Genomic DNA, 27,460 nt, shown 5'->3' with positions numbered 1-27,460 from the left:
TAAAATAATACATGTCTATGTCTCCCTCATGCTCAAAAACCCCTAACTTGATCTGTCCATCCTTGCTAGTTGTCATTCTGGATCTTTACTCCCTTTCATGGTTAAACTTGAAAATACCATCCACCTCCTTTCTCCTCACTGTCTTCTTAGTTCTCCGATGTCTGACTTCTGACCCTATCATTCAGCCATAACTGCTCTCTCTAAAGTTAACAGTGATCCCTTAATTGCCAAATCTAATGACTTCTCAGTCTTCATCCTTCTTAAGCAATCTACAGGTTGTTGACACTGTTGACCACTTTCTTCTTGAAACATTCTTCTCTTTAGATTTTTATTAGCCTGCTTTCTCCTGGTTCTCCTGCTGTCTGCTGTACTTGCTGCTGCTTAGCCTCCTTTGCTGACTCTTCATCTAGGTTGTGCCTACTGACTTGCCTGGACCCTCTTCTTATTTCCCTGTATAATACTTTCTTTGGTTATCTCCTTAGTTTCTGTGGATTTAATTATCATCTCTGTAGAGATGATTCTCACATCTATTTATCCAGCCCTAAGCTGTCCCCTAACCTCCTGTTTCACTTTTCCAGCTGCTTTTTGGACATCACAAAGTGGATGACACATAGACATCTTAAGCTCAGTGTATTCAAAACTCATTACTTGACCCTATGTTCTCTGCTCTTCCAAACTTCCCTATTAATTCTGTCCTTGTAGCATGTCTTGAATACTTCTTTCTCCTCTTACAGCTGGACTGTAACAATAACCTGGTTTGTCTCCCTGCCTCAAGTTTTTCTTCATTCTAGTCTGTGCTCAGTTGCCAAAGTGATCTTTCTTATTATTTCTCATTCTCATCTTTCTCATTTCTTCCCTACTCAATAAATAAACTCAATTAGTTCACCATTACCTCTGGAATCACATATAAAATTCAACATTTTGCATTGAAAGTCCTTCACATTTCCCCTTCCTGCATTTCCAGCCTTCTTATACTTCACTTACCTCTGTGTACTCTGCAGTTTAATGCTTAGCCATCTTTTCCTCACACAAGACACTCCAGCTCCCAACTGTATATTTTCAGTAGCTATCACCAGTACCTGTAATTATTTCTTACTTTTTTTCTGCTTCCTGACTTTTCTTCCTTTTCTTTCCTTTAAGATTCAGCTTTTTAATCTTAATTTTTGCAAGAAGCCTTTCCCAGTATCCCTCCTGACTTCGATGCTAGTACCTTCCCTCTGAGATTATCTCCATATTACATTGTTTCCCCCTCGTTAGACTGTTAGCTTCTTCAGGACCTCTCTCTGTATCTCATACTTCACACAGTACCTCTCACCTAATATATGCTTAATGCTTGTTGACTTGTCTTGAATTTATAAATAACAATATATTTTGAAGTGAGAGAGAAAATAATTCATTTCAGAGCTTGGCTTTGATATTTATTACCTGTTACAACTTATATCCCAACCAAGGGCATGTTCGTTAATTCAAAGTATCTGAAGGAATGTTTTTGTTTCATCTCTACATGGTCTTCCCGGTTGTATAACACTTCTTCTAGACTATTCTCCCACACTTCACACTTAAAGTTTGGGTGTTCTAGAGGGATGACCACCCCCAGGTTCAAGGTTCTCTGTGGGTCTGTACTTTTAAGTCATGGTTCAAGAGTCTCCACCTACCATTTAATGAAATGACACAGCATAAAAAATGGTAACAAATTTTCCCCATAAATTTGGATGTACTTTCTACAAATATGCTATCCATGGGAAGAATGAGCTTATACCTAGATTATACTTGTAGAGAGTCATTTTTATGTAGGGAATACATGTGGCAACTCACCCTTTCAGCACTGAAGGGTCCTAATGTCTTCTTGTGTTAACCTCATGTTTCTCTTCTGAGATTCCTGGGCCTGCTTCTCTCCAGTTGGATGCTGCATCTCCTGCTGAACAAGTTGTTCCACTGCAAGACACCACTGTTTGATGAGGAGAGAGAAATCCCTTTTCTTATCTCTTCCCCATGGAAAAGGCATAAGAAAAAAAGACAGAGAGCAGTTATGTTTTAAGAACTGAGTTCCTCCTCCTTAGCAGGATTTCTTATCAACTTTCAGAAATTACTGCCTTGACTTCAGAACCCTTCCTAGCTTAAAAGACTCCAAACTATCCAGTTTGCCATTTTTAAAATTAAATTTTGTTTCCAAATGAAGATCTGTCTAATTAAAATCTCTGTATCTTAACCAGTACTAAATTGATTTGATAATTATGTCTTTGTAATATAGCTTCAGATCTAATACTGCTAAGTCCTCTTCCTTCCAGTCTTTTTTTCCTTAATTTTCTTGATATTTTGACCTTTTGTTCTTCCGGATGAATTTCCTTAAGATTTTTTGTCTAGTTCCCTAAAGTACTTCTTTGATAGTTTGATTGTTACATGGCACTGAGTAAGTAAATTAATTAGGTCGTATTGTCATTTTTATTATTTTGGCTTGGCCTATCCATAAGCAATTAATGTTTTTGCAGTTATTTACGTTACTCTTTATTTCTGTAAAGAATGCTTTGTAATTGTGTTCATTTAGTTTCTGTGTATATCTTGGCAGGTGGTAAGCATACCAAGTATGTTATATCATTTGTAGCTATTTCAGAAGGAATTTCTTTTCCTGCCAGATTTGCAGAAATGTTGATGATTTGTGTGTTTTTATTTTATATCCTGTAACTTTGATGAAATGGTTTCATGAATTTTTAGTTGACTCTAGAGTTCTCTAAGTCAGCCATCATATTTTCTCTAAAAAGTAACAATTTTGTTTCCTCTTTGTCTGTGATATATTCTCTGAATTTCTTTTTCTTGTCTTATTGCATGGCTAGCATTTTTAGCACTATGTTAAGTAGTAATAAGTGACAATGGACATTTTTGATTTATCCTTGATCTTATTGGAATAGCCTCTAGCTTATCCCCAGTATGAATAATGCTGACTTTTGGTTTTAGTTAGATATTACTTATTATATTAAGAAAAGCTCTATTTATTTCTATGCATTCTGGTTTGGTTTTTTTTTTTTTAAAGAGGAATGGGCATTGTATCTTGGCAGAAGCCTTTTCTGAGTCTATTCACATAATCACACAATTTTAAAAATTAATATGGATAATTATATTTATACTTTTCATAATATTGAACCAGCCTTGCATTCCTGGTATAACTCCAACCTGATTGTAGTGTATAGTCTTTGTGATATGTTGTTGTAGTACCTGTGCTAATATTTTATTTAAAATTTTTACATCAATATTCATTAGAGCTTCGGATTGGACTAAGGGCTAGAACTGAAATCTTGCTCAGTTCTTGTGGTCAGAGACAGAGAGCTACCATCTGCTTCTGAACTTATTCCTTTCTCATAACCTAGGACCCATGACTGCCCCTTTCCCTGGCATGCCATCTTTAGTCCTACCTTGAAACTATGGCCTAGAACTGGGTCGTGAGTGACAGAGCTGTCCAGTTGGCACCTGTTACCTCATCTTGCACAAAGCTAAAGTCTCATTCTATGAGTTGTGACCTCTTTCTGCCTCAGCACATAGCTTCAATCCTATTTTAGTTCCTGTTCTGCAATGCTCTGTATGGTGTGCTTTGGCTCAGACCCTAGCCCCAGTGTCCATGGACTTATCTATCTCTCTCTATGCTCACCTGGGCTGGAAACATGACTTACTGTGATTTTTTTCTTGAATTTCCAGTAAGTGTGCAGTCTGCTACACTTTCTAGATTTTTGTAGAGGAGTAGTATGAGGATGTTCAACTGTAGTTTTTCCCTCCTATTCCCATGGCATTGACTGCACTCTGCCAGATTTGTTTTTTAAAGGCTGCCAGGAGAATGGCTGATAACTGCCCTAGAATTCCATTAAATCTGGTTAAGGAACTTCTTCACACCCCCTAGACACTTCTGTACATTTTTGTTGCACCTCCTTTATCATGTCATTAGAGCAAATCACACAAAGAGAAATAAGCAGAGAGATGTGAGTAGACTTGTCCAAATTGATTGTGATGATAAATGAATCTGTGGCTGTTGTCTGAGAATCCTGAGAAATATTATCATGCTTCCATTATTCTGTATTTAAATAACTTTTTTATAAAGCTCATGCTCAATAGAAATCTAAAATAGAGTCTCTCAGGACAGGTAATTTTATCTGTAGCTTAAGCTGATCCTACACCACATTGTTAATAAGCATTTTAGTGCATATCTTCAATGCAATTCAAAGTTTTAACTCACAGTTATATTTTTCGAAGTGATTATGGAATTCTTTTTATTTTTTATATTAAACCAGTATGAATCATGGCCAAAGGATAGCAACTATTACACCTTGACTGCATATGTATTTTTATTTTCTCTATTAGGGTTTACAGATTGGGACACGAGAATTGGAAGAGATGGGAGCAAAGTTTTGTGTTGGTTTATTCCGTTTGAAAAGATTGACATCACCATTAGAATACAATTTGCCTAACAGCCTTCTTGAGTTTGAAAATGACTTGATTGAATCTAGCTGCAAAGTAACAAGGTAGTGTAATCCTTTGATTTTTTTTTTCTGAAGACTTTTATTGCCAATATTTCTGTAGAGATAAAGGAAGAGATTTTGAAAACCATGAGCATTTTCAGGATGCTTTAAAGTTTGGGTTGTGTTTCTTAAGAATGAATAGTAAGCTTTCCTGATTTTTAGACTCTGTATTAAGGACTACATTTTAGGGAAACCTAGCTTTTTGTTTTTGAAAATTTTATTTCCAGGAGGGGCAACTAGAAATTCAGTAGTGCATAATAATTCAGATAAAACACAAACAACACAGTGTTACTACGGTAAGCTAATATTTTAATTTCTTTTTAAACCAGGAAGTTTATTCACTTGTAGGGAACTAATCTTTTATTTTTGGAATGTTTAGGTCTCAATGCAAATATATTAAGCATTGATTAATAGTTTAAATTTATATGGTGCTTTTAAAGACTGCAGAATATTTTACATACATTATATCTGTGCAGAGAACTGTACTAAGTGCTATAGGAGATAAAGGATTTAGATTAGATACAACCACTGTCCTTACAGGGTTTACTTGTGTTTCTGCAGAGTTATAAGGTACCAGCATAATGCATAGTGTCACATATGCAGTACCTTAAGGTATTAAAAAGCAAGCAGTTGTGGAGTTGTGTGAGGTCTAAGGTCATTACCTTAGCGGGGGGAATCAGGGAAAGTTTTATGGAGGTGATAGCATTTGAATTGAGTTTTAGAGGATGGTTGTGTGTGTTAGTCCTTCATTGCCGAAGAAGACCATGCCATCAGAGAAATGATGACATGACTTGCACTTGACTTTGTTTTGAGTGAACAAGGGCTGTGCAAGGTCACCAGCCTCACTTTTCCTTCAGAGCCATCTGAATCCAGTGACCAGATATTCATCAGGATGACTGGAGATGACCCAGGATGAGACAATTGAGGTTAAGTGACTTGGCCAAGGTCACACAGCTAGTGAGTGTCAAGTGTCTGAGATGAGATTTGAACTCCGGTCTTCTTAACTCCTACACTGGTGCTCTATGCACCGCACCACCTAGCTGCCCCAAAGTGAAATAGTATGAATATTGAGAAAGGATCATTGAATTTGTCAGTTAAGAAATTGTTTGAACTCTGAGAACAATTTCGGCAGAGTGGTATAAGTGAAAACCCAAATATTGGAGATTTGAATGAATAGTAAAAAAGTGAAAACATTGAGTACTGTATAGATAAATTTTTCAGGAAGTTTAGAAATAAAGAGGAAAAAGGAGATGAGAGAGATAGGAGCTAAATAAATTAGGCCTACATATGGCTTTTTAAATTTTTGGAGACTTGAGTACCTTGGTAGGCAGGTGAGAATGAGCCAGTTGTCACAGGTGAAAATGAATGAGAGGAACTGACAGCTGGTCCTGATGGATCTGAGAGAGACTAGGAGGAAGTAGTTATTAGACTTAACAAGGAGCAGGGAAATCTCTGTCTTCTGTGACTATAGGGACAGAAAAGTTCATGCTGCTGAGATTTTAGGAATGGAACAGGTCTAAGTGAGCTTATAGTGGATGATCCTAATCTTTTCTGTAAAAAAGGAGACTGGGTTACCTGATAAAAGTGCGTTTGTGTCCATGGTGGGGCAGAGGTGAGGGTGGGTTGGGTTTTAGTGAAAGTGTAATTGTTAGAGTAGAGGAGAAAAAGTTTGGAATAGTGACCGTGGGAAATGAGATTTTAAAAAAATCTGGAAGGGTAGAGTAAAAGGACTGTTGACATTCCAGATAAAATTTATGTAGTATGAGTTTGTAATGAATGAAAATTTTTTAAATTGCTAGTGTTGCTTGGTAGCTTTGACAGAAGCAGAGAAGTCAGAATGTGGGATTCTAGGGTTTCTAGGGAAGAAAAATTTGCAGGTTGGGAAGAGCAGTAGCTTTTAGGGTAATAGCTAGTGAAACCTTAGAGAAAGAAACTTTGGGGTCAAGACTAGTTAAGCCAGAGAGGAAGAAATGGACCAGGGGAGAAGAATAGGTTTAGCATGAGAGAGAGCTAGAAAAGTAGACAGATGGAAGATTGTCGTTAGAAAGTGGAATTTACAAGTTGGAAGTTTTGATAATGTGTGATTCCAAGAGATGGTGATAGTCATAGAATGTTCTCCTTGTGATGTTTGCCTGTCTCACCTTTCACCCAAATCCTGATATCCAACTTTAAACTCTGTTTTCCAAGGTTGGTCATATATGACTGTAGAAGAACAATAGAAATAAATGGATGAGAGCTTACTTGGGTTACAAAAATCAGTTATTTAAGTATAAGATAGGAGTTGGACAGCAACTTATTGGAAAAAGATCTGAGGTTTTACTTATCCTTGTGCTGTAGAATCTGAAAAACCTTAGACTGTATTAAGTAACAGTATCTGGGAGTATGGATGCAATATTCCTGCTCTTCTCTGCTCTGGTCAGGGTTGTATTCAGTTCTAGACATCAGATTTGAGGAAGGATATTTTGATGATAAGCTGCAGAAAACTAGAAGAGAATAATTCAATTCAGGAGGCATTTATTCAGCAGCTGTGCCAGGCCACGAAGACAAAAATAAATATAGTTTATGCCCTTGGAGAGTTTGCCATATGCATAGCAACCCTCATCCCAAAAGACACACACATATAGACCCAGAACAGGGTGATAAGGGACCTTAAGTTCTTGCTGTGTCAGGATTGGCTAAAGGAATTGGAAATTGGCCCAGAGAAGTGAAGATTTAGCAAGAATATAATAGCAGACTCCAAATGCTCAAAGGACTATTACATAGAGAAAAGATTTTATTTTCTCCTTAGTCCCAGAGGGCAGAGCTTAGGAGCAGTGGGTTGGAGTTGCAAAGGAACACATTTTCTATTTAAAGAAAAATTTCATAACAATTAGAGCCATTTCAAAGTGGAATAGGCTACTTTGGGCAGTAGTGGGCTCTGCCTCATTTATGGCCTTTCCCCCTCTACCTCTCCTTTTCATGTCCCCCGTTCCCCTTCCCCTTCCCCTTTCTCTTCCCTTCTTTTTCCTCTTTCTCACCTCCTCTTCCCTTTTCTCTTTCTACCTTCCCCTTTCCACCACTCCCATTTCCTCTTCCTCCTCTCTCTTTCTCTTTCCCTCTTCCTCTTTCCCTTTTTCCTTTCCCCTTCCCTCATTCTCCCCTTTTTTTCTTCCTTCACCTTTTCCCCTTTTTTCTTCTCCCTTTCCCCTTCACCTTCTCTTTGTGAGATTAGGTCCACTAGAGGGTGATGTGATGGCAGCCTTGAAAGTATTTAGAATGACACTGACTCTCACATAATGAACTATGCATACCATATTACCCAATACCCAGTTCTAATATGATAAAACAGTTATCAAGATGTCCCAAAAGGAATGCTATCTCAAAGAATACTCCAGTTGCAAAATAGTAATAATAGTGCTTGAAAAGATTGTCAAGCATAATGGTACCGATGGTGTTCAGCATATATTAGTAATACAGAACCATGGATAAAAATGGTATGGTACTGGAAGGTATAACATATAGGAAGTAATCTTCCTGCTGTGTCCTACATTTATGGCAAATAACAGTCATCAATGTAAAATATAATGTCATTTTTGTATACTATTTAAGACAAGATGTGGAGAAGATATAGAAACTGTATGTTTTTGTTTTTGTTTTTGGGGATGAGGGAAGCCGTTGGGGTCAAGTAACTTGCCCAGGGGTTACATAGCTAGTAAGTGTCTGAGGACAGATTTGAACTCAGGTCTTCCTGGCTCCAGGGCTGGTGCTCTATCCACTGTGTCACCTAGTTGCCTTAGGATACCAAAAATATTAACAAATAATTACAGATTTAGGAAATAGGCTTGAAAAGAAATATCTTAAGACACTGGGGATTATTTTGCCTAAAGGGTAGAATGGAGAGAGAGGGGACATTTAATAATAATTATAAAATATTATGAAGGGGTATTATACATATTTACATGTATACATACACACAGCCACAATTTTGATTCTTTAGAGATTTTACTATTCCATAAGCCTTCACCAAATAGTATCATCAGGAGATCTGGCATTCAAAATATGGGAGAGTGCGTGTGTGTGTGTGTGTGTGTGTGTGTGTGTGTGTGTATGAAGGAAGGGAAATGCAACATCATCTTTATTTCTTGTTTAATTATGGTTCCATTTTTTTGTATATCTGCATTACTTGTTCAAGATTTTATATTTATGTACAGAGATAGATGGGAAGGTGTACTATTTCAGTGGTTTTCCTTTCAGACTGAATGTTGTACTCTGGGTAATAAAAATTTTCCATCTGTTTGTATTCTCTTGTTTGTGGATTGTTAAGCTAATCTCTTTTGAGTAGCCATAGATCTCATTAAGAAGGTACTATAGTATTCTGGGACTCGATGCAAGGAACATAACGTCCTCTGCAAGTGGGGGCATCTGGAGGCCTACCCCATCTATTTGGAATGAATTTTCCAGTAGGATTGTGCAGAACCTCCTTCATGACAGTGTCAGACAACTTTGGCAGGAGCACATTTCCTTGTTCTTTGCTTTGAATGACGTGGATAATCAGGATTGTTGAACATAAATATTTCTGTGGTCGTAGCTGTTAGAGGATCACGTATGATATTAGTTTGCCAAGTCATGTTTTTGGGGGAGGAGAGTAATCAACAAACACTAAACAAGATGGGAATCTACTTCCTAAGCCACTAAATTCCTATCCTGTAATTCACCGATTCCTGGGATACTGTTACAAGGGGTCCAGAAATCCGTGTGAGAATCCCTTAATAAGGAATCCTACATTTACACCCTCTGCTTTTTCCAATGTATATTGTCTGCTGTGATTAATAATATTAGTAAAGTGCTCTGTAGATGTCAGCTATCATTATGGTTCATAAAACATTACACATACTTTGTCCCATTTAATCTTAAATCCTGCAGATACTTAAGACAGCTAGTTGGTGTAGTGGATATAATCTGAGCCAGAGAGTTCAATTTCATCCTGAGACTTTATCCTTAAAATGGGGATAAAAGTAGCACTTATGTCAAAGAATTGTTGAGAGGATCAAATGCAATAGCTCATATAAAGGGCTGCAAACCTTAAACACTATATATGCTGGTTTTTATTACCATTTCCATTTCATAGCTGAGAACATTGAGGCACAGAGAATTTAACTGCAAAATTTTCATTTATGAGAATAATGAGAAATAAGATTGAAAGAGATTAAAGTCAGATTAGAGAGCTACTTTGAAAGCCAGGCATATTGGAGAGATGTGGATGTTTTTTATGCAAAGTTATAAGGCTTATAAATGATACTCTTTGAAGATGACTGGCTAATGTGTGGAACAGATGGAAGGGGAAAAATCTGATTGCAGAGAAAGCAGTTAGGAAGCTTTTGCATTTGTCTAGATAGAAAACGCCCCTAAACTAGAAGGATGGTATTTGGAGTGGAAAGGAAAGGTCAGATGGAGGAGACATTCATCAGAAAGAATCAGTTGGATTCACTTGCCATACATGTGGAGCTGGGGAGAAGTGACACATGGCTCCAGAGTTATGAGCCAAGGTGAGAGGGAGAGTGTTGGTGTGTAATTTACAACAAAAGGTAAATTCTTTCCCTTTTTCCCTTGAATATCTTTCTTTCCCTGCCTCCTTTTTCTTGAATATCTCCCTCCTATTTGCACTAGAGTATTTCCTTTTTTCTTTCCCTTAGATTTGCCCTTAACTAAATATAAAATGACATTGAATGAACGATGCTTTTTAATTATTTGTTGTATTCAGCAAACTTTTATGTTGTCAGACCTTATTTTTTTTAAAAAAATGAGTTAAACTTTTTATGGTTCTTTTTCTCAATTCTTCTCTTTCTCTTTTTCCCTCCAATTTTAGTTGACGTTTTGAAACTGTGGGTAGCCTTTAGTGTTTTTTGATACATACAAATAATATATATTTCATGACTATCTCAGGGGAAGTAATAATTTTTATGGACATCAGTCTTCACAACATCCTTAATTAGCAGTTATCTGGCACCACAAGTACACAAACAAATAAGTAACTAAGGCAGAGGAAATGCTAAGTGACTTGCTCAAAATACATTTGTGTCAGTCAAGGAGAGGAAACCAGGGGCTTTCACTTTGTCCAATTCTGTTCCTATGAGGTCACTTTGCTTAAATGAAGGATATAGTAAAAGTTGTTTGTTTTTTTTTATTATATATATACATATTCTTTGTTTCTGTTGGTATCAGATCCCTGTTTCTAAAAACACTGAACTTGTGAAAGTAGTTGTCTCCTGATTCTTATAAAACTACTTGTGTGATTACTTTATATTTAAGTTTTATTAGATTATTAGATTTCTACATTGATGTTATATAGGACAGTTTAATAATCTTCTAAATGTTTATACCTTGGGAAGTTGAAAATTAGCAAAGACTTAGCATTAGCATCTTATTGCCTCAATTTCATGAAAGACATTTGGACAATTAAAAAATAATTTAATTCAAAATAAAGTTGGCATAGTTTTTACAAAATCAAAATAAATATACATTCTGTAGATATATGCTCAATAAGCAACTCTGTAACACTAATCAAATTGTAGAAGGTGGTTTGATTAAAATATTCATAAATGGGGCCTAGTAATTTTGTAGAATTGTCTTTTGAATGAAGTCTGTCTGTAAATGAATTAAATTTTGTGGTCTTTGAGTTATCCCTAGGGCACTCATTGGAAATTTACCATGTAAAATTCATCATAACTTGACGTGATTATGTTTATTGTCTGAGGAAAATTCTATCTGATATAATATTGGCTCTCCATTTTACTTTTCCCCTCAGGAAGGCTGCCCCTCTAAGTCAATGATAGGGATATTGTTGGCATATCAGTAAGAGTCTTTGGTGGTCCTAAATCATAACACTTTGCCTCATATACCTATAATTCCTCTTTGACTCTTTTACTAAGCAGCATGCTCATTCCTTTTATACCAGAATCACTTCATCACTTCTTCACTTTTCTTAATTACAACACATGTGTAGCACAAAGGAAGGAAGGTAGGGATTCCCATATTTTGCCGTTTCTTTCCTGTCACCTGTTTTTTTTAAAAAAATTGTTTTATCTAAGTGAGAACAGAGATTCTCGTTAATGTCATTTAGGAGAATTTGAAAAAGATGCTGATAAAACATTTAAAAGTACTTTTCATTAGGATAGAGAGATAGTGACTAACCTATTAATCTGTACAAATTGAAGTATTTGTGTTTCAGTTATCTGAAAACTTAATGGACAAGTGTGATTGATAATTATCAAGTTCTTGACAGTTTTTTCCTAACAAAACAAACAGATGAAAGTTATTCACTATTTCCTAAAATATGACAATCTAGTTTGTCTTCTGTAACAGTGAAGTCAGATTTTGTTTCCAAACTCTCAGAAGGCAGAGTTTTCAATTAGTAATGATTGCATAAGTATAGTTTATAAATAAGTTTTTTCTTGTTTAGCAGTTATCAGGTTTGTTTTAGATTTTTTTGCCACCAAATTCATTTGCACTGATTTAAATCCTTAGTTTTAACTCTAATTTTTTATTTTTTACAAATAATTTTACATTTTCTTTGAGGAATTTCTCTAGGTAAATTAAAATTACATGGTATCTAAATTTGTAAATATTTAAAATATTCTAATATATTAAGGAAATATAATATATTGCTGTATATCTACCTGTTATGTAAACTGTGTATAATAGAAGATTTGATAAGAAAATTGTTTCTAATCTCACATTATTTCGTATATGAGTAAAATAAGTTAGGACTCATTAAAAATTTTCCCCCCATATAGTTGGAATTGATATTCTTTTGGTTTGTCTTTAAAAAAATAAATCAGAAATCCACTAGTATATGAGTCTGATTTTTGTCAAGGAAATGATTTTGAGGCCCTGGGACAATTACTGTTTCCCACCTTATTCTTAGACATTTTTCTTGCCTTTTGTTACAATAGGGGGAACGTGGAAACATATGATTCATTGGTACTAATCCATTGCTGTGTCTGAACAAACAGTTCAAAGCAGCATTCTCATTTTAGTCAAGATTATTAAACTCCTCCTGTGTGCAGAACATTTATACCATAGACTTGTTATAGAAGAAACACAGTTTTTATAAAACATAATCCCTGTTATGACGAAGCTTTATTCAGGAGTTTAGTTTAATTTGGAGAATAGAAGCATGTGTAGATAACTGCAGTATATGATCTTATGTGAAAAGTGTGTCAGGGAATCCGTGCCCGTTAATGTAGTGCAGGGCACTACATTTTGGCATTAGGCTCTATTTCTAGTCCTGTGTGTCCTTGGGAAAATCACTTTACCTTTCTGAGTCTCAGTTTTCTCCTTTGCCAAATGGTTTGTACTGGATTTTGTTTGTTTGTTTTTTGTTTTGCTAAATCTGGCCTCATATGAGGTACAAAACAAAGTGCTTTTGGAAAGTGGGAAGGTTGGTGCTAATGGAATCCGGGAAAGTTTCAGGTAGGAGGTGGCATATTTGTTGGGATTTAAAGGGTAGGTATGAATTCAATAAGCGAAGAATGAGAGGTACCAGGGAGCTCCTCTCAAGTCCTAAGTTCCCACCAAGTGCTGGATGCACACTGCCTGTCGTCCAGCTTCCCTCCTCCCCAGGTATCCCAGAGCACTGCTCTACTTTGAAGTTCAGGCACACTGTTCCCTTCACAGCATGGCATACTGCTTGGATGAGCAGAAAATCAACTACACTCCTTCCAGGAAAATGGTGGCCTTCTCTCCCCCTTACCTATAAGTCCATCAGGCCTTGCTGCCCTGTTGTGACCCCAGGATCCCAAGCTATTGTCATCCTTCCTGTCCCTGTGTCCTGAGGACTGTGGGCTTTGTCTTTCTCCCTGCCTTTGTATCGGCTCTGTAACTGAGCTCTCCTATATTGTCGTCCTAGTTGGACCGTGAGCTCCTTGAGAGTAGTAGCTGTTGTGCTTTTCCTTTTGTTTCCCAAGTGCTTAGCATAGTGATTGGTGAATAGAAAACACTTAAATATTTTTACATTCCATTACTGTGAGGAGCAGGGAGGGCATTCTAGGCATTAAGAGCAGTGTGAGCAAAGCTGTGGAGGTGGTAAAGTACAGTGTGTGTTCTGAGAGCCAAGAGTAGTCCAGTTTGGTAAGAGCATAGAGTACATGGATTGCACCAAATTATAGAGAACCTTGAGTACCAGCTTTGACTTTCTTACATTCAAAGTTTAGCATATTATGTCTCCATAAAACTGATTTGTATTATAGTATAGGAAAGTCTTTTCTCCTCCTTCTCAGGAAAATTAATGAAAAAGTTGTGATCAGCCTTTAGCAATGATATCTAGGTTTCAGATACACTGCTGTGGGGCTTGCCAATATGTACGTTGCAATATATTATTAAATCAAGATAACCTTGTTAAGAAATTACTTTCATGGTAATGGCCTCTCATGCACATCTGATTTTTGTGATGCATTTGTGATGGCCATTTACTGTTCCTATGTGTGTGTGTCTTTGTCCTTCGTTTCTGAAGAAGACCATGCCATCAGAGAAATAATATGACTTGCACTTGACTTGGTATTGAGGGAGGGAGGGCTGTGCAGGCCACCAGCCTCACTTCTCCTCCAGAGCCATCTGAATCCAGTGACCAGATATTCATTAGGATGACTAGAGATGACCCAGGATGAGGCAATTGGGGTTAAGTGACTTGCCCAAGGTCACACAGATAGTGAGTGCCAAGTGTCTGAGGTGAGATTTGAACTCAGGTCCTCCTGACTCCTGCATTGGTACTCTATCCACTGCATGGTTGGTAGGAACAATATTGGACTTGACCTTAGGAACTTGGGTTCAAATACTGTCCCAGATATTTTTATTATTGTTGTTATTGTTGAGTCCTTTCAGTCATGTCTGTCTCTTTGTGACCTTATTTGGGGTTTTCTTGACTAAGATACTTAGGTGGTTTGCCATTTCCTTCTTCAGCTCATTTTACAGATGAGAAACTGAAGCAAATGGTTGTGACTTGCTTAGTGTTGCATAGCTAGTAAGTATCTGATGCCAGATTTGAACTCAGGAAGATGAGTCTTCCTAATTCTGGACCCAGAGCTCTCTCCACTGCATCATCTACCTGTCCTTAGAAATTTACTAGCCATGTAACCATGGGCAAGATACTTAACTGTTAAGAGCCTCAATTTCCTCACTTACAAGAACGAGGATAATCATGGTTAATGCCACCTTCCTCACAGGGTTGCAAATTACAGACAGTAATAAATGTGGCATTCAGTTCTAAATATAACATTACAGATGTACCCTGACTACAGCAAAGTACAGCAGAGTTGCCATTTTTCTTCTCGACACTGCTTGTATCATTTCCCATCCAACTTCACTCTTTTGGACCAGACTTCATCTTGCCACTGAGAACCTCATCCTCCTCTCTCCCCCATCTAAGTCACCCTTCACCACTCTGTCAAACAGATTTCCCTAAAGCACAGATCTGACCTCCTCCCTACCTCCTCATCTCCCATTCAGTAAACTCCAGTGATTCTGTATTAACTCTAAGATCAAATTAAAAATGTGTGTTTGTACTAAGTGGACCAAAAAACTGCTTATCAGCACAAATAAAGGGGAAATTAAAATCAGCAAAGAAAAGTAGTTTTAAGACCAATGAAGGAACATCTTAGTCCTAGGCCAAATTTAACTTGATGATTATAAACATTTTTAGCTTATCCAAGAGGAGGTGGACAAGTTTTACGTTCATTTCAGATAGACTATAGACTTGTGATTATTTTCCAGTGTATAGATAATATTTATCCCTCCTCCTATCTGTTTGTGTAGTTCTTGTCCCTCCTCCTTCCCACCCCTTCCAATTATGTCCTTTTTCCACAATGTGATTCCTTCTCTATGGTTTTTTTTTGGGGGGGGGGGGAATAAGAGGGAGATACTATCTCAGAATTTGTTAGAAGATTACTGAAAACTCCAGGTTAGACACCAAATCTTTTGGATTGCATTAGCCAAATTATAGAAATTTTGAAATCCTTTATTTCTATTGAGATCTCCTTATTTAGATATTGGTTTCTTCTTGGCAGTGTCCCAAAGGTCATAATCAAGTTAATAAAACTGGTCAGTAAATATCTTTTGCATTTCCAGTTTCTTGGATCTTTTTCTTTGGCTATTTTTTCCCTATTTTTGTTGTTTTTTTATTGTGAAAAATTCCTCAGCTGTATTGTTTTTTGGTGAAGAGAGAAATCCAGCAGATGTCTGTTAGAAGACACTTATCACATAATATTTCTCCAGCCACTCATCTGTTTCCTCCGTCTGGCTCTCTGGTCTCTAGATCATTCTTACGACTACATCGCTTCTGTTACTCCCTCCACTGATCCTCATTCAGATGTTGGCCAGGATTCTTTCCCTGTCAAGTTTAGCTTCTTAATTACTGGAGGCTCCCAAATGAAGATTTACTTAGAGTGCTTTCTTGGGTTTTTCCGTTTTTTCTCAAGATATGATACTAGCTTGTTTAACTGCTTTTGACCAATAATACGTTTCTCTCAAAGCCCTTCTGCCGACAGAAACTGCCCTCAGCTGTTTTCTGAAAGGTCCCAAATAGAAATCTAACTTAATTCAATCCTGGCCTCTGCCTTTGACTTCTTCCCTGTCCCCACTAAACAGACTTCTGTGCATAGAATCACCAAATTTATTTTGTCTGTTCTCGTTAGATTTCTGTTCCACTGGCTCAAGTGAAACTTTCATTAATTAAAAAGTTTCTGACGAGGCTTTCCTGCCTTTAGCTGAAAATAAACTGAGGCCTGGGGAGACTAAGTCACTTTCCTAAAGTTGCCCAGGTAGTGAAGAGTGGATCTGGAATGAGAGGTCTTATGGAAGAGCGCTCTCTGAGAGCTAGAGGGATAAGGGAGAAGGCTTTGTGGAGGAGGTGATATTTGAGCTGGGCCTTGAAGGACAGGAAAGATTATGACAGATGGAGTTGGAGGGAAGTCCATTCTGAGCACGGGGGACAGACAATGTTTGCAAAGGTGTGGAAGCCAAAATAACATGAAATGTTGTGTAATCCAATTTATCTGTAACATAGAAGTAAAATAAAGTCATCCCAGAAAGATATATTTTAGAGAGACTTGATTGGCAGCCTAAGGAGATTCTCTTTTACTTTGTGGGCAATGGGGTATCAAATCAGGTTCTTAAAAATGCAAAATGCTTTGTAAAACTCAAAGCTCTGCACAAAAGGAAGATAAAGGAACTCCAGACCTGCCTCACTTATGACTATTATGTTGAAATCACATTTTCTTAGCAGTAAATTGTTCATTTGTTGAGGAAAACCTTTTTAGCCTGGCATCCAAGTCTTTCTAAAATCTAGCTCATATCTGTTCTTTCCAACTTTATTTCCTACATTCCCCTTCACATAGCCTACGCTTTAGCCAAACTTAACCTACCGTGGGGCTTTCTTGCCTTCATGCATTTGATCTAAGGATGATCTATATCTGGACTATCCTTTCTCTGTCCTGCTAAACTTGGCTGCTTGAAACCCTGCTTATTTTTCAAGGGTCATCTCAGATGCCACCTTTTTCATAAAGTCCTTGATGTTAAGGATCCAGACCTTGTTATATTATCTTTGTATACTCTATCTAGCTCCTCTATCCCCAATACAGTGCCTTGTATGTAGAAGGCCCTTAGTTAGTTGAATAGAATTATTGAGGTTTTTTCTTTTATGACTGAAAATATTGTTGAAACCCTCTGTGTTTTATGAAAGGACTTACAAGTCCTGATCCAAATCACCTTACTCTGTTGTTTAGAAACACAAAGGTAAACTGCCATGGTGGTATTTGTCCTTGCAGTTTTTAAATAGAATGCAGTAGAAGGAAAGCATTGATATAATTTATGACCTTTTGTTCCTCAAGATACAATAAGCAGAAATAAAGAAGAGATGACATATACACATGTCCTTTTCCCAGGTCTCTGTCTCTTGGCTTTACCTAGTCTTCCATCTTGATATGGGCTGGGATGTGTATGTGTGTAAACAGTCTTTCACGATCTTGATCTTTGAGAGTGGTTTGCTATTTGAGAGTCCCAAGTACTTCGAGGAGAGCTCGATATAATGCAGGATTTTAGAAGAGCAAGAATACACTCAAAATGCAGTGGCCTTTATTTGTTTTTAAAAGAAAATTCATCTAAAATCCTAACAAAGTTTGGGTTTTAAATCATAAGAATCTATGATGTCAGCATCTGTTATTGTGTTATGTGTGCTACAAAGACACATAATGATTTATTAAGCTCTTACGACAGCATATCTAGGATGAGAACTAGGTTCTTAGAAAAAGAATGATTATTCAATTTTGAGGAATATTATATATTCCTCAGTGCTTCAGTATGTAAGATTAACATAATTTGTGGGCAAAAATGAAAATGTATTCTTGAAATGCTGGTAAATCTATGTTCTTAGATGTTTCTTCCACTTTGTCTAAAATTATGACACATTGGGAGAAACCAAAATAATTTGATTATGAAGAAAAGGCATAAGTTATAGATCACAGTAGAGAGCTTGTCTGAATCCAAAACTACTTATCTAATGAAATATTTAGAAGCACTTAGTGCTTTTAAGGGAACATATTATTCTATGACCCAAGGGAAAGAAATTAAACTGGGTGTGGCGTGTTCACTTGTTTTTTTAATTTTTCCTTGTCCTGGGGAAACTGTAAGCTTGTGGATGTGGTTTCTTAATTTTTTTAAATTTTATTTTAGCCTTCTTCAGTTTACTCTAATGGTAGATAATCACTTTAGTGTCTTGGAATAAGTGGCTTTTAGCACATTACTCAAGAAACCAATTAAACATCCACAGTTACTTTATAAAGCCCCTTGAAATTACCTGCTGCTGGGAGCTAAGGTGCTTAAAATAGAACTTCAAAAATATGCCTTTGTTGTCTGCAGATAAGATTGATAAATGCCAGCATAGACAAATCTCAGTATTTTATTGCATATGAATATCCTTTTGCTAGACAGTTGTAAGCAGAATTTTAAAAAAAGTTACAGGGCACATTGACATTTTTTGTAATGCAATTTAAAGTTAGCGTTTTTACTCATAGTCAAATACAAGAGATTTTCAACTAATGCACATCTCTTACATATGAATCATCCATTTTGTAAACAGAGCTTTAAGGGCTAATGTTTGGTTTACTTGAATTTTTTTTTTTTTTTTTAGTTAACACAATCTACTTATATTACATTGGAACCAAAGATTTTGGATAATTGAGTTAATGCAGGATAGTAGAGTAGATAGCCATTCTACATACAACTAAATTTAGAATCTTAAAATCTAATGCAGCCTTGTATGTTGTGTCTATTTTGGCTACAGCCCTACCACTTATGTTTTGGAAGAAGATGAACCTCGTTTCCTTGAAGAAGTTGATTACAGTGCAGAAAGTAATGATGAGATAGACATTGAATTGCCTGAAAATGTTGGGGATTATGAACCTTCTGTCCAAGAAGATGCACTTTCTGACTCGGAGTCATCAAAAACATGTCTTCCTTGAGCCATCTGCCATCTCATGTAAATGGCTAAAGAATAAGAGAAATATCTTAGTTTCTATTGGATAGGAAACTTTAGATTTTTAAAAAGAGCTGACTCAAAAAGACAAAAAGTAACTGGAGCCAGTTTGGTTTCAAGACAATAAATGTGTTTTTGATTTATGATAAAAACTGGCATTCGTTTTATTTAAAGAATTCAATGCCCTGATTGATAGCATTGAATTATCAAAGATTGATTTATCTTTTTTTCCAACAAAACTTTACTCAGTATCATTGCATGACTTTTTATCTCCTTATCCTTATATCCTGTATCAAATGGATATATTTGCAATGTTTCAGAGTAAAAAAAAAAAATCTAATCCTTGGTCCCAGTGGTAATAAGTTGTTGAAAATAATATATATGTACAGGGATTTCTATTGATCTGTGTGTTGTTTGTGTGGGAGTGGGTGGATATTGAAGACAAGAAATTAAGTTCTTCAGAATGATGTTAACTCTTTGATTGTGTTTGAAGTAATCCAGAACTTGCTTTGAAACCATTTCATTCTACCGTTACCAAATTAAACAAATCAAAAATTAATTTATCAAATGTTGCTTTTGTTTCTTCATCCCTTAATACTTAATATGGTTATACAGCCTTGATTCAAAATATTTAGAGAAACCCCCAAGTGAACATACACTTGTAAAACTTTATGTGCACAAGATGGTTTGATTACTTCAGTAGACTGAAGCTCTTTATGGTTGTAGTGCACCTGTGCCTGCCATGAATTATGTATTTGTGTGGCTCTCTTTCCTGAACAAGTTTTCTCCTGAGACATAACTGGAGCTGATTTCTCTAGTCATGATAGTTTGTTAATATGAAGCTTAAAAAAAACCAAACAAACCCACATTTACCCAGTGAGGATACTACTACTCAGCTGTTGTTACATGTGCTTTTACATATTGGACTACATATTTATTTACACCTTTCTGCATTTAATGTTGCATGTGCTACAGTATTACAGTTCTATTGAAGTGAATTTATTCAGGGCATGCTTATAAGTTATGTTAGAATCAAATATATCTGGGGAGGAGAGGATGGAAGTATTTAGGTCATTTCTTATTGTGCTATCTTCCTAAGTTTCAGACAGTCAGGCTTTAGAAATGACTACAACATTTTAGAATACTAATTTTTGAAAAAACTAATGACTCTTATTAGTCCTTTGTGAGTTTAGCTTTTGTTATAACAAATATTACTACTACTTGATAGGTCCTCAAGAGGATATTGGCACACATCTTCTTAAGCCATTTTTGGAAAGCAAAAGAATCATTTTTCAACAGGAATCCTAAAATACTCAAATTTGTCTCTGGACGTTTTTCAATAAATGCCTAAAGGCAAGGCATTTTTTTCTAGCTTGTAGTAATGAAAAAGAAAGTACCAGTATTTCAAGTATTTTTGCATTCCTCAATTTAATGACTGCATTTTAAAGTATAATAATTTAGGCATTTCATTCATTCTGAATAAAGATTTTTTTTTTTAGGCTTCATGAGGAGATGGTATTAGACAATTTACAAAAGTACAGGGTCATCTTTCCTTTATATACATAGTGCTGGTTAGCATTGTGCTAAAAAGTCTCAGCAGGGTGAAGACTGAGCAGATTGGGAGACAGCTAGATAAGTATTAAAGCACTTTAACTGAGTAAATTAAAATTATATTTCCAGAATATATAGAGGAAGAGAAAGATACAGGTTTAGTTTTTCCATAGTCTATAACTTTCACTGATTAGAAATTGAAAGGTCACGAGTGAAAGGCAGCTATATTTCATATGCTAGTTAGAAGGATTCAAAAGGTTTAATCCATTTTTATATTGGCATTGTAAAAACTCCATAGAGAGTTAGATAGTAGCAATATTTTCAGTTAATTAAATAGTGTTATTGGGACACTTAAACATCTGTTAGTATCTCTTCCAATTTTTGACATGTTCCTTGTTCAAGAAATTAGAAAAGAGTGTATTTGCCAAATAAATTATTTTTAAGCAATTCTCTTTAGAAAAACAAAGTAGCTCCGTAGCTTTACTTCTCCATTTAAGAATCTGATAAATCTACTTGCTTATCAGCCATTAAAGCTTCTATGCTTTTCTCATCTCTGGCTGAGGAATTTCAGCATTTTCAAAGCACAGATGTTATTGCATCAAATGCCATCATCATTGTAATGAATAATTTGCTACTGTATCCTTAATATTTTTATGTTTACTTGCAATAAGTAGATCTGACAAGGCGAGTTAGTAGTGAAGCTTGGATTAATTTGGAAATCTCTCTTTAGAAACTTTAATTCCTTAAGTATAGTTTAGTTGTAATCAGGTTTTTCTTTTTTTATAGTTACAATCACAAGTTCTAACGAATCATAGTATCCTTAAGCTGGAAGGGATCTTAAAATTTGTTCAATCCAACCCCTCATTTTACAGATGAAGAAAGTGAGATTTCTAGCCTACTAGAAGTAGATTAGACTACTACTAGTCTACTTTTCCCACACTACCATAAAAGAGGCTGCCTATCCCTGACCTTCCTCAAAGAACAAATACATGTTAGAAAACATGAGGATTTGATTTGGTTTGGGATGTTTATTCATCTGGAATTTGAATGATTTGTAGTGGTAGATAATTCATTATTTGATTTTCCCACTCAATAGGATATAGAATTCTGCAACATTCTTGTCAGTAACATCCTTTGAATACATGACTCTGCCTTATGTTAAGTATCTTTCTTGAACAGTCTTTGCCACTTGTGCCGACTTTTACGTATTGTTTACAGATGTGAAATTTTGTGTAAATCCAAACGACACATAAGTAACTCAGTATTCATTCAAATAGTGGTACAGCCTTGGTACACACTAAATTCAGTTAGCCCACATTTATGACTATACATTGTAAGTCCTGTAATGGATATAATTATGGCAATTTACTGTGCATGCCCCAGGAATAAATTAAATAACAATAATGCAACTGTATAATAAAGGTCTCATTATCAATCACTTTGTTTCCCCACACCTTTCATTGTATAGAAAATAAAATTTTGGTACCTTTGTGCTTTTTTTTCTTTTGGTGAAACTTTAGAAATCATATATAAACTCTTAGCTACTTCCCTTAGGAAAATATCTTGAAGTAATATTTTCTTAGTGTTTATGGTATACTTAGCTATCAGTTATGAGTATCTGTGGAAAAAAAACCAAGTGATTGCCTTTGTTGTGAAAGCTGTGTTTAAATTTCTGGAAGCTAAAGAGAAAATTTAAAGGAAAGCCTCATCTCTTCTATGAAATTTAATTATTTGGAATATTAAGACTCCAAAATATCAGAAGGTTTTCTTTTTCTTTGTTCATGTTTTTAGATATTCTAGAGAGCTATGCTGAGGTTTGCCCTAGGTTCAACTTGTGTACAAAGTGTGTCATTCCCTTTCTGTACCCTTATCTCCCAGGTATCCAGTCGAGTGCCCTCAAGTGACCAGTGAGCCACACAAATTTTTTCTCCTTAGGCTCATATTTCAGATATTTCTTCATTCATTTCATCCTTTTCCCCAACCTCAACCTCATCTCTCCTCCCCAATCTTCCATCAGGGGTCTGCTTTGGGGTTGAATTCCTCTGGCAAACTAATTTATACTGAGTAATTAATGGTTTAATGTGACCTCTCTCTTAGGGGTCTTTGCATATTAGAGGGAGCATCCTAGAACTATAATGTCCCTATCTAAATAAATAAATCTCCAGTGGTAGAATTGTAGGCACAGTGGTAGGCTACCAGTTGTGAACTTTTGGGTCTAAATAACTCCTGGAATAATTTCTCTCTCTCTCTCTCTCTCTCTCTCTCTCTCTCTCTCTCTCTCTCTCTCTCTCATATGTATTATATATGTATATATACATATGTATATATACATACATACCTATGGCTGTGTCTGTCTATCTATCTCTACAGTTTCCTACTCTGATCCACAATAAGCTGCAGGATAAGGGTACATATACACCTAATCCTTACATTTCCTGTGAAGTAGAATTTCCGGTACTTTTTATTATTATTTTGAATGCCACATCAGAACTTTGAAATAATCAGATAGATTTAGCTGCATGGTTTTAGACAGAGCCACTTTTTCATTGTTACATATGAAACGTAGTCAAAACTGGTTGAAAAGAGATCGTTGAAAAGATTTCTACTGATGCTTATGGCACATATTCTTTCAAACAGTAATACGATGTGAGTGTTTTTAACTTTTAAACCACATAAAGATGTCTGAGTAATGATAATTCTTTAAAACCAACAGGTAAACCTATTATTGAAAGGAAAAAAGAAACATAGGTGAGACCATGATCTTCTTCACTGAACATAGAAATGAACAGTTGTACAGACTTGTCTCTATCTACCTTGTGGAATTAAGTAGGGAACTGAAGAGATTAGAAATTGCCTCTATCTTTAAAACAGAGTTCCAAAATCAAATCCTGTAATCTGTTCTCTGGTGTATTAGCAATCCACCAGCATTAATTAAATACAATATGTGCCAGGAACTTGCTAGGCACAACCAGAAGTAGCTTACATGTGCTTTAAATTTTTCCAATCTACCACAGTAAGCATCCATGATATTTTTTCTCTTTTATTTTGTATCATTAAACAAACTTCTAAAACAGTTTAATGAGGGCTGTCATTTACTCTTAATTTTCCATTAGACTATGACACATTTTTAACAGTGAGACTGCCTGGAATAGCATTAGCGTGTATAAATGACAAAAGAAGGGAGAAAATTGTTAAATCTGGACGTTTCCATTATTGGCTGTTTAAGTATTACAATTTATATCAGTCATTGGCATTGGTGCATACTCTAAAAGTTAACTCCTGATTTTTTATTGTACTTTTTAATATTCTTCTAAATTTAATGTTCTTTGACTGTCGGTAAATCAGAGTGATATGTCGATGAGCTCTTTAAGTGATCTAGTTGAAAAGATTCTAGGATTCCAATAAAATCATAAAACCACGGATGTTGTTAATATCATTTAAGATTCATTATGCCGAGAGTTGCCAGGGCACAAAATTTTATTCACCAAATCTAAATTTACAAAGGCTATTTCCCTTCTTTGCCATGACTTTTGCTATGTCCCTCTCCTACCCTATATACTTAATAGAATGAATAGAAAATGAGACACAGTGCCTACGTAATGACAAATACATTCTGGTGAAGGGATTTGTGCATGTAAATGTATTAGTTTCTTACTATGGAAACTTATTTTGCAAACCTTTTATCACAATATTGATTTTTCTGTTCTCCTTCCCACTGATGGATAAACTTGAAGAGAAAACTATAATACCATTTGGAACTGTCATCTCCCAGATGTAAAGATGGATGAAAAACAGAGGATGAAAATCTTAATTTTCTCTTTTGCTTTCCCACCTGTTTTTTTTATTAGTTCTATCATAATAATTATTTTACTTTGGTCTACCATGATTTCCTTTATGTTGTGGGTTTATAAGTAAGTGCTGATTTTTATTTTTATGACTGCTACAACATGTAGTAAAACCCTGAAGAGACTTTATGAAGCAATAACAACTTGTTGAGTTTATGAAACACTTTACAAACATTTCATTTGATCCTACCCACAGCCCTGTTATTCCCATTTTGAAGATGAAACAACTGAGGTTCATAAAATTAGGTGACTGTTAATTCACATGGCTAGCAATTATCTGAAACTGAATTGGAATGAGTCCAGTGCTTTCTGTTATATTATGATGCCTTTCAGGGAAAGGACCATTGCTTAAGATAGATGGAAAACTATTACCAGGGAGAAACTAAATGATAGAGAGAAAGCAGACCTGCTCAATTCCTGCTTTTTCCTCTTTTTTTTTCTTTCAAGAATGATTTTCAGATTGAAAAGCACAGTTAAACTTTCAGTATGAGTGGTCACTTCTTTGACAGATGTATAGGAACTTGAGCCTTGGAACCCATGACTATTAATTTAAATCACATATATATAGGTAACACTTCTGGTTCTAGTTATTCCTTGCAAGTAATATTAGAACAAAATTAGAAAAAATATGTGGTTGTTTATGGTCAAAGAGAGTCGTTTGTTATGATATACTTCATCATATTTTGTTCAATCTAACTGATCCCAAGAACATTGTGTAGCTTTCTGAATGAGATGAGCTTGACCTAATCTTTTACAAAGAAAACCAAGGGGTTGAAGAATATTCATTGCCCAAGTTATTATGTGCCCGTGGGTGGGTAACCAAAAGAGCTTGCCCATCAGTAGACATGTCTTAGAGCAAAAATTCAATAGCATCTTTTGTTAAAAGAAAAGCTGCTAGGCATCTACTAGGTGAAGGTGTGAGGAAATAGGTTGGTAGATAGTGACAGACATGAAAAAGAGCATCAATAAAGCACTTAAAAAGGTGTTCTAAGGAAAGGATTAGGAGGTGTTGAAATAGACACAAATTTGTGACATTCTAAGCTGATGTATCAATCCACCCATCTATCTGGGTATATTCACATATTTCTTTTTCTTTTTTAAACACCATATGTGGCAGAAATTAGCTTCTTGAATAGTCCTTTTCCCTTTCCTTCATGTTTTAAAATGTTTATAATTACAGATATTGTTGGATTCACAGCAAAAAAGAAAAGTCAGGACAAAACAAGGCAGCTAGGCAGTGCAGTGGATGAAGCTCCAGGCCTGTAGTCAGGAAGATCTGAATTCAAATTTGGCCTCAGACACTGACTAGCTATGTGACTCTAGGTAAGTCACTTAACCCTGTTTGCCTCAGTTTCTTCATCTGTAATGTGAGCTGGAGGAGGAAATAGCAAACACCATGCCAGTATTTTTGCCAAGGAAATCCCAAATGGAATCACAAAGAGTCAGATGTGACTAAAACAACTGAATGACAAGAAGACAAAAACAAAAAAAAAACAAACCATAACATCTTTGTTTTAGCCACAGGGTCATTTCAGTGTTTTCAGAAGCCCCATTTGGCAAGTGGAAGGCGTGAAGTGGGGCAAATTTGGTCTTTGAAAATGGGAGATGATTTCTTACAAATAACCTGGTGCTGTGGAAAGAAATTCTGGAAGTGGAGGCAGAGGAACAGGGTTAAAATTTCACTTTTGCCACTTAACTATTTTCTCAGGAAAATGAAATGTTCTGCTCATCCTTGGAAAAATTCTCCATTTTTCATGATATTTCAGTTTTTAAAAATTATTCATTCATCTTCCCGCCACCCCAGTTTAATGTGACCCAGATAACCAGTCACAAAGTACCAGAATCTCCATTAACAAGTTCGTTCTCAAACAAACAAACAAATAACAACAATGGAAACTTGTTTATTTAATTGTCCTTAAGGATTCTTCATGAGTAGCATAGGTATTAGAAATAATTAGCCTTGGGTACAAATTAGTAAATATAAACATAATTTATTGTCTTTCTAGACAAAATATTATATTGGTAAAGACCCAAATAAAGACAATAGCTATGAGTGAAATAAGTATCTTAAGGTACAAACTACTACTTGACTGGTTGTGAATAAGCATTAGCCAAGTGAGGATATTGGATGACAGTGGGTAGAGTGTTGGACTTGGATCTAGGAAGGCCTGAGTTTAAATCCTGTCTTAGACACTTGCTACCTGTGTGACCCTGGGTAACTTAACTTTCTAAGCATTGGTTTCCTCATCTGGTCAAAATTAGCCTTTACTTTCCAGGGTTAAATGGATTAACATGTAAAAAGTGAAGATTAAATGAGTTAAGACATGGAAAGTGCTTACAACACTATATATATTGTATCTTATGCTACTATCTCCCAAGGTTGTTGGGAGGAACAACTCAAAATGGGAAGTCATATAATTTCTCTAGTGTCTCAGCTTTTATCTATAAAATGAAACGATTATAGTAGATTCTGGTTTAAACTGGTTAGAACTGGTTTAAAGCAGTTTAACTGGTCAGAACCAGTTGAATGGGTAGGGACCAATTTAATTATTCTTTTTTTAAATTTATTTATTTAACTTTTAGCATTCATTTTCACAAAATTTTGGGTTCCAAATTTTCTCCCCATTTCTCCCCTCCCCCCACCCCAAAACGCTGAGCATTCTAATTGTCCCTATCACCAATCTGCCCTCTCTTCTAACATCCCTCCCTTCCCTTGTCCCCATCTTCTTTTTTGTCCAGATAACTTTCTATACCCCATTACCTGCATTTCTTATTTTCTAGGAGCAAGAACAATACTTGACAATTGTTCCTAAAACTTTGACTTCCAACTTCTCTTCATTCCTCCTTCCCCACCCATTCCCTTTGGGAAGGCAAGCAATTCAATATAGGCCATATCTGTGAATTTTTGCAAATAACTTCCATGATAATTGTGTTGTGTAAGACAAACTATATTTCCCTCCATCCCATCCTGCCCCCCATTGCTTCTATTCTCTCTTTTGATCCTGTCCCTCCCCAAGAGTGTTGACTTCAAATTGCTCCCTCCTCCCACTGCCCTCCCT

At 35.9% G+C, this 27,460-nt stretch overlaps 1 protein-coding gene across 8 annotated transcripts in view; it reads left to right on the top strand.

Annotated features, from left to right (window-relative positions):
* AGTPBP1 (ATP/GTP binding carboxypeptidase 1) overlaps positions 1 to 27,460 on the top strand; it is a 241,452-nt gene that overhangs the window by 173,211 nt on the left and 40,781 nt on the right. For 6 of the 8 annotated variants that reach the window (XM_072605974.1, XM_072605967.1, XM_072605994.1 and 3 more), the window contains 2 exons: positions 4,345 to 4,505; positions 18,814 to 19,564. In XM_072605974.1, coding sequence (XP_072462075.1) covers positions 4,345 to 4,505; positions 18,814 to 18,991 — 339 coding nt within the window. In that variant the 3' untranslated portion in view covers positions 18,992 to 19,564. Of the gene's footprint in view, positions 1 to 4,344; positions 4,506 to 18,813; positions 19,565 to 27,460 lie in introns of those variants that run through there. The other 2 variants (XM_072606021.1, XM_072606027.1) reach the window with 2 other exon arrangements.

This window comes from Notamacropus eugenii, chromosome 1 (assembly GCF_028372415.1).
Source record: "Notamacropus eugenii isolate mMacEug1 chromosome 1, mMacEug1.pri_v2, whole genome shotgun sequence".
Taxonomy (NCBI): Eukaryota; Metazoa; Chordata; class Mammalia; order Diprotodontia; family Macropodidae; genus Notamacropus; species Notamacropus eugenii.
This window is presented reverse-complemented; position numbering and strand designations above follow the sequence as displayed.